The sequence below is a fragment of the Lissotriton vulgaris genome, chromosome 2_1 (genome assembly GCF_964263255.1).
Source record: "Lissotriton vulgaris chromosome 2_1, aLisVul1.2, whole genome shotgun sequence".
NCBI lineage: Eukaryota > Metazoa > Chordata > Amphibia > Caudata > Salamandridae > Lissotriton > Lissotriton vulgaris.
In genome coordinates, this window is record NC_141687.1 from 415,719,268 (window position 1) to 415,727,747 (window position 8,480).

The following is an 8,480-nucleotide window of genomic DNA, read 5'->3' on the forward strand; positions in this document are numbered from 1 at the left end:
ATAAACAGACCACGCAGTGTCAGCGTAAAAGGCCATTTTATTAGACCAGAACTGCGAATCTGTACATAACAGTAACATCAACATAATAATAACAACAAACCCCCACTCACACTCCCCCTTCATTCGTTTCACTCGTTCCGCTTCATCACCAAGCCCTAGAAGCTCCAACCATGCTTTATTCTTGCCCCTCAATCACTCGTCATCCAGCCCCACTCCTTGCGTCGTGCCATTCACGCTTCTATCCGCCCTACGAACTCCCTCCCCAAGGGATGGGTGTGCCCGCTCTTGACCCCCCTGTCCCTTCAAATCCTGCCAACCAGTGAACACCCTGTAGGGCGGTTCACTGCCCCACCCCCCCGGGGCCGCCAGTCCGCCACACACTCATCATTCACTCCCTGCGACACCAGATAGCCTCATTCCACAACTTGCTCACCACATCTCTCATCTCCATCATGTAGTACGCATTGCCCAGCTGGGACAAGTGCACCCCGTCATCCCTGAAAACTAAAGGCTCCTCCAGTCGTATCCCACCATGTGCAATAACCTTAATGTCTTTGTCACCGCAGTAGAGTCTCATAGCCCTATTTAGCTTCCTTCGAGCCTTCTCGATGGGCCCATGCTTCATAGCCCCTCTCCACACTTTCCTGGGGACCAACTCAGTCCAGGCAATGCAGGTCCCTGCAAGCCTCGATTTCAAAACCTCCAGGTCCCGTTGCATGAGCTGTAACAGCGCCAATCCGGACAGTTGCACCAGGTCATTCTCCCCCAGATGAATGATCAACAAATCAGGACATCCCCTCTGTGGGACCATCTTCGCGAGCCAGGGCAGTAGAGCCCCCCATCGCATGCCACTTTTGCCCCACCATTGTACCTCGTGCAAGTGTCCTTTCAGTCCCAGGTTACGGCCGTAAACCTGCTGCTCCGCATATTTGGAAGCCCAATGCACGAAGGAGTGCCCAACAATCCAAGTCACCGTCTTACCGCCCGGTCCACCCACGCAACCTACGAAGAAAAAGATGTTAGAACAAGAAAAAACAGCCTGAAGCACCAACACCCTGCCTGGGCCCAACCTACTTCCTCACATACCTCTCACAACAGCGCGACTTCCAGCGCCCAAGTTTCCTGATCTTATCCCAGGACCAACCCAACCTGGCCGCCGCTGTCGCGGCCCCAATCCGGAAAGAGTGGGTCCCAAATCTAGCCGCATCCATGCCCAACCGCCTCAAAGCCTTGCGCAAAACAGCCAACAACTGGCCCGCCGTCACTCTTGCGCCAGATGCATGACAAAAGATCTCACCCCCACGCACACTCCCCGTCCCCAGGAAAGTTTGCCATTCCAACACTGGGCAAACCGCCCCGCCAGTCTCATTCAGCCACACCCACTTGCCCCTGCCCAACTGATCAGTTTTGGAGCACCGCAGCCAAATACCCAAGCGCCCCCCATCCACTCGCACCTCCTCAAACAACCTGCCAGCCCCTCTCCTTGTACCCAAAAGCTCAGACACCCTAAATGCCCCGAAAAACATCCACACCATACACAAGCAAAAAAGACCCACCTCAACCAGGTCATAACAACATTCCGGCAACACCCCAACCAGCCGGACCAACAATTCAAACGTCACCGCCTCCCTCAGCCTACCCCCCCCCCCCTCCCACCCCCACGTTCCCTGCCCCAGCCCCGCAACATTCTGCTCAGAATCACATCCTTAGTTGGGTCAAAGCCCAGGAACAAAACACAGTAGAAAGATATCCCCGCCAATTTACCAGAGATCGTGGTCGCAGTCAAACCCCGGTCCATGCAATCCAACACAAAACCTCTCAGCCCTTGCTCCACATCCGACTCCACACCCACAACGCCAGTCACCGTCCAGCCCATGAAAGCACTAAATTCAGACCATGCCAAACGATAAGTCCTCCTCGTGGTCACAGCCAGCGAACCCTCCACCAGTCCAATCATCCTCACTCCCCCAAGGCCCAGATGCCGGCCGGCAGCTCGGTCTTGCATGTATCCGCTCCTGGTGCCAGGTGTCGAAACCGCTGCCACTGCGAACGAGACAAAGCATCCGCAATGTCATTATTCGCCCTAGGGACATGCTTAGCCCGAAACACCACATTCAACCGCAGACACGCCAACATGAATCTCCGCAACAGCCGCAACACCCTCAGGTCCCTCGCCCTCTGATGATTCACCAGCTCCACCACCGTCATATTGTCTACGTGGAAGAGCACAGATCTGTTTCGAAACTCCTCCCCCCACACCACCAACGCCACCAGCAAAGGGAAGAACTCCAAGAAGGCAATGCTCCTGCCCTGTTTGCTCCAGGAGGCCGGCCAGCTCTCCGCACACCACCTGCCATCCAGAAGACGCTAAACCCTGCTGACCCAGCCGCGTCAGAGTAGATTTGGCAGTGCCAGACCGCCCTCTCCTCGTCAAATTCCAAAGACACACCGTTGAAGTCCTGCAAGAAAGTAATCCACGTCCTCAAGTCCGTCCTCACCCCCATGGAAATCCTGACCCTGTGATGTGGAAGCACTGCCCCCGACATGGCCATGCCGAGCCGCCTGCAGAACGTCCGCCCTGCCCGCACCACCCTACATGCAAAGTTTAGGAAACCCAGAAGCTTCTGCACTGCCCGCAAAGGAATCCGCCGCTCCCCCACAGCCCACTCCAGACATGCCAGGATCTCCGCCACTTTGGCCGCAGGAAGGCGCGCCAGCCACTGCACCGAGTCCAGTTCGATCCCCAGGAAGGTGAGGCAACAGCTGGGACCAGCTGTCTTCTCGGGCGCCAGGGGCACCCCAAACTGAAAGGCCATCTCCTGGAATCGCGACAGGGCCCTGCCGCAATCTCCGGTATCCGGCCTCCCCAGGAAGAGGAAATCATCCAAGTAGTGAGTGACTTCGCGACACCCACTAACCTGCACAATGACCCACTGCAGAAAAGTGCTGAACAGCTCGAACAGAGCGCAGGAGATGGCGCATCCCATGGGCAAAACCTTGTCCACGTAGATGGCCCCCCCAAACTGCATGCCCAAGAGTGAAAAGTCCGCCGGGTGAATAGGCAGTAAACGGAAAGCAGACTTGATGTCACACTTCGCCAATTCCGCTCCCGTCCCACACACCCTCACCAGGCGGATCGCATCGTCCACCGACGCATAGAGCACTCTTGAATCTTCCACTGCAATAAAGTCGTTCACTAACTGGCCCTCCGGCCACGACAGATGGTGAATCATCCTGAACTCCCCTTCCTCCTTCTTCGGCACTACCCCCAAGGGGGATATGATCAGGTCCTGCAACGGCCAGTCAGTAAACGGGCCAGCCACCCTTCCTTCCTCTACCTCCTTCTTCAACTTAGCAGACACTACACACGGCAATTCTTTTGCAGATCTCAAATTCTCGGCCCAACGTCGCTCCCTGGGACCCTGGTAGCCTACCCTAAAGCCCTCAGTGAAACCCCAGAAGAGCCGCGCCGCAGCCTCCTGATCCGGGTAGCACGAGAGCCACGGGGCCATCGCCTCCACCCTAACCGGTGTAGGCGCCCTTCGGTCCAGGGTGGCCCTGCCCTCTGGCGTTCCGCCATTGCTCCGAGGGTGTGGTGAGCATGAGGCACTGCGTAAGGGCATGCTTCCCGCCGCACTTCGAGCACTCGTGTTTGAACTTACAGGGATACCGGGAACAATACCCCTTATTGTAGCTCCAACAGGCCCCCGTGGAATAACCCCCCGGCTTGGACTGCTGCCCGGAGACAATGGTGCTGGGCACTGTTCCACCCCCCGCCCCACCTTGGGCGGGACGCGGTGGAAAAGACCGATACACCACCGGTAGGCCACTGGCCGTGTGAGTGGACGCAGTGGAGTGCGAAGACGCCATCCACTGCATCCAAAGTTCCTGATCCACCTCCCCCCAACACTTCTCGGGATTCGCGCTAACCCTAGCTCGAAACTCCTCATCATAGCTCAACCAAGCAAAACCCCCAATCTGCATTTGGGCCTTGCGGATGATGTCCATGTACTTAAAAAGCGCGATCGTCCTGTCCAAATACTTCTGGCAATAAACACTGGCATAGATCAAGAAAGCCGACGTCCAATTCTCCATTGTCACCGGTACCCTAGGACGCCTCGTCAGCTCCCACTGCTCCTCCTTAGACCCCTCTTTAGCCTGCACCTCCCTATGAAGCAACTTAAAGACATCCACAAACTCATGTTTCCAGATCCGATCCATGAGCTTCTCCGAGAGATGCGACCCCAAATGCATCGCCAGCCCCATATATGGGAGCTTCTTAGGTACCTTCACTCCCTTCTCCTCCTTACCATCCCCTTTGTCCGTCTGCACCCCCAAAGTCACCAACTTACCATCCACCTTCTTACCATCCTCTGGTGGACCGCCCGATGGCTTCTCCACCTCCCGCACCGAACCATCCCCCACACCCACCGACCTGCAAGTCCTCTTCCGCCCCTCCCCTCCCCGGGGAACGTCCTCCCAAGCTGCCCACCAGGCTCCCTCACCTGTGAGTGCCGAGGTCTGCTCCCGGGGCCGTTCTCTGGACTCCGACACCTGGACCGCCGCCGTCCTTGACTTGATCTTCGCCGCCGCCTTGTCCTGTAAGACACCAAGGTCCCCGTTGTCCGCAGCGCCGCCTAAGCCTTCAAAGTCATCCCGCACCTCCCCGTCCTCCAGCTCATCACTCTCCGCACCATAGTCCAACTCAAGCACCGGTTCCAGACCCACAGTCAAATTGTCCACCTCTTTCACCGCTCGCTTCATACCTTTCTGTACTCCTCCCCGCCCACGCACACCAGTCTCGCCCCGCGCTGCAGGAGCCCGAGCCCTCGGTGGAGGGACAGCCGCCGCGGACTGCCCTACTGCTTCCGTCCTGCGTCTTGGAGCCGTCTTGCGCCCCGCCAGGCACCCCCGGGCTCTGCTGACAGCCGCCGGCTTGGATCCCCTCCCACCCCTCAGGTCGCTCGAACCTGAGTGGGCCCCAGCACCATCGGGCCTCAAAGCCGTCCTGGCCGTCCCTACTCCTGCCATACTCCCCCTGAGGGGATGGTCCTGCACTGCCTCCTTGGCCCTGACCCTCCTTAACTCTTCCTCCTTCTCCGCTTCCCTTTCCTCCTCAGAGGTCGGGGTGGGAGGGCCCTCAACCTCATGGCCCCACACCGCACCCACCCTGGCCCTGGTCTCCTCGGCCCACCTGACCTCCTGAATCTGCTCCAGGATCCTCTCACCCCGGGCCCTGTCCTCCCAGGAAGTGGCGCCCCAGATCTGCGTCAGTAGCCAAAAAAGTCAGCCCCCGGAGGGAAGAAACCCACCTGCGGAAAACTAGGAACCCAACCAGGCCCCCCCCATGGGAACCAGGGTGGGGGGCCAACCCCGGCCCACCAGGTCCCCCGCCGCCGCCTGCCTTACTGGGGCAGGGGTGCCAGCCCTAGAGCCGGTAGACAGGTCGATGGGGGCCTCCTCTTCCATCCCCCTTGCTGCCCTCGAGGTGTCCCCAGACAAACCATCCCCAGGAGCAGTGAGTGCCGGCTGCCCAGCATGCCCTAGTGACCCCTCCCCACCCGATGCACCCTCCATCTCCAGGGCAGGCTCAGGAACGCTGTCCGCCTGCCCCTCCCCCTGCAAGGCGCCGGCCGGCACCTGCAGAGGCCCTTGCAGCAGAAGCCCGGAGGGCGCGGCCCTCACGGCAGCCCCCGAAGCCCCGGACAAAAATTCAAGTTGTGGGAAGGCCCGCGGGGGCAGGCTCCGCCGTTTCCCGCCCCTCACCGGGTCCTTGGGCGCCCCGCCCCCCCTCCGCACATGTTCCTGCCCCGACTCATCCTGCGCGTCCTCAAGACACGCTACCACGGCGGCCTTAACTCCAGCCGAGGCAGCGCGCGTGCCCCTGGTGGCCCCCACCCAGGCCTGCTCCAAGACCCCCGGCTGAAAGAGGTCCTCCCGCCCGGCCCTCGCGAGCAAGAGAAGAGCCTGCCGGACCTCCTCTGAAGACACCCCCGACATCTCGAAAACCCCTGCTCTTCAGGCGAGACAGCTAAAACCCCAACTGCCGTGCAACAGTCCCGACGGTAATCTCCTCAACCCAGAAAGCTGGCTACTCTACCACACTGGAAAATTCTAAACCTGACTAACCTCCCTTTTGAACTCCCTCCCGATGATGCCAAGCGCAGGAAGAGGAAGTTCCCTTCCTCCCCTGCGCCTAAATACCCACCCCCTAACTCCTCCCCTTTCCCTACCTGGCCTATCCCTGCGCGAAAGACCCCGGGGGAAGACTAGTCTGCGACTCTGCTTCCCCCGGGGCCCGGCAGTGACAAGCGCTTATTGGAAGTCCGCGGAGCACCTCGACAGGCCACACACCACGTCTCTCACGCTTTAAAGTGAGCACACCTGACACAAGAGTGTTGTTTTGGGCTCTGCATACAAAACCTAATGAGCCGGTGACACCAGTCCCACAAAAAAGAGACCCGTTGATGGAACATGTCATGATAAATGGGAGAAGACCGTGGCTGTGGTGAGACAGTGTGCTTCGCAGCCTGTGATGGGCAGATCGATGCGCGCGAAGGAGCAGACATACAAACATGGCGCCTGCGCTCTGACGAATGCCACTTGAGGAACTCACCATCAGATCAGACGCAGCCACTGGGAAGCACAGAACTGGTTCACAGCAGCGATCTCGCGGTAACACTTCATTTACAATATCCAATGAGCATCGTTCTAGATACTGGCATTCCCAGGTGTCCGAATTCTTTGACTGCATTGAGGAAAACTGCTTTTGTTTTGACTCTACATATTCGACAACATTGTGGCGCTCAGAGCCTCGGGATGGCTAACGCTAATATTCATTTTTGGCACTTACTTTTAATCTTCTCTAGTTGCTCGAGGTTAGTTTCACGAAACAAATACGCAGTTCTTTCTGTAGTGCACTCGTGCATTTTGTCGCCTTTACACTAGCAAAGGTTTTTCCTCCTAACTTCTTTTTCCAGATTTTCTTCCTCAGCTGTGGCTGCTTCCTCCTTGCGTGTGCTTACAGCCCCAAGCATGTTTCACAAGAGCAGTAAAACTGAGGCCTCCACTACTGCGTTCTGTGCTGCAGGGGTGAGTATCATGCACTATCATAGGACGCCCAAGGGTAGAACTGTCACTGACGCCCGCCTAGTGTAGTACAATGCACTATCTATGACTTCCGCACGTCGCACCGCGGTCTTGAGCCCTGTTTCAAGTGTTCCAAATGGTCACCAGGCACTGTTCCACACCTGTTACTACCAGTAATAAATTGTGGGGTTTCACAGACTTTATCCGCTCCTACCCTGGTTTTTTTTACCTATCTATTGCCTATGGCACTTCTCTTTCGCTCCCATGGATTCATCTTTTACATGTATGCTGAACACACTCAAATCCTGCTAACAATAAATGGGTGATCTGCGTTCATGCTTGCATTGTACTGGCAGGCAATGAATATGCCAGATCTGGCTTCAAACCAGCGATACCAATTGTGCATGAAGCTGATGTGTGGATGAATTATATCTGACCACAGAGTGAATCATCACAGTTCGAGGCGAGCTCCTATCTCTATATTTACAGATACATCAAGATTTAGCTGTGACCTCCCACAGATTCTGATGACAATCTGTTCCACTCCTCTGAAAGCACAACTGCCCGAACCAAGGAGTAAGTTATAGGCAGCACTAAACAGCAGAAGGAAAGGGGAATGGAACACATAGAGGGAATAAACGACATACCAAGGTCTTGTGTGGCACCCCTCACTCTAGTCTCACGTCTTGTATCCTAGCAAATTATTAATATTATCTTCTAAGAGATTGCCTCTATACACAGAAAATTAGCATAGAAGACTTTAGTAACGAGCATTAACATAAGTAGCTCACTATGATCATATCATGTTGCATCATGCTTACCAGCATCAAAGTTGTAGGTAACAGTGTGTATGCGCCTAACAGAAGGAAGCTGGTGAGACAGCAGATGAGCAATCCAGGGATCCATTGTGTATGAAGGAACAGCGAAAAGGAACATAACAAAACAAAGTAAAATCAATCAGGAAAACCAGGCATAGGTCAGAATAGAGAGGGAGCCGTAATGGGGGAGAAAATAATACGGGCGAGAGACAGAAGGTGAATTAATTCTATGTCAATTGAGAACTCCAACACAACACAGAAAGTTGCCAGGCAGCTTCCATTCACTTTATTGATGTTTCAGTAGTGACACTGTCTGTCTTGACCTGGAAGTACCACTCCTTAACCTTGCTTGCTCTGCTAGTCATGGCACCCCAAGTTCCAGATGTTGGTCTGCCAGCCACTACCATACAAGGAAATGCTTCAAACATCTTCCTATGACAGGTCTCAAACTCACCCTCCCTGTTGATTACTGACAAGATCTGGGTATTCTAATTAGTTCTAAACTAAAAATTAGTAGCTCTTATAAGTGCTGTCAATGAGGAATTTTTCCTATAATAACCAACCCGAAAACGA

The 8,480-nt window shown here is 55.7% G+C and overlaps 1 protein-coding gene across 1 annotated transcript; it reads right to left on the reverse strand.

The window, feature by feature from the left end:
* Positions 1 to 388: 388 nt before the first annotated feature.
* Positions 389 to 7,995, reverse strand: LOC147730491 (uncharacterized). The gene is made up of 2 exons (XM_086954073.1): positions 7,911 to 7,995; positions 389 to 1,002 (listed from the first exon to the last, which is right to left on the reverse strand). The coding sequence occupies exons 1-2, from the start codon at positions 7,993 to 7,995 to the stop codon at positions 389 to 391; spliced, it is 699 nt and encodes a 232-aa protein (XP_086810199.1).
* Between the last annotated feature and the right edge of the window lie 485 nt (positions 7,996 to 8,480).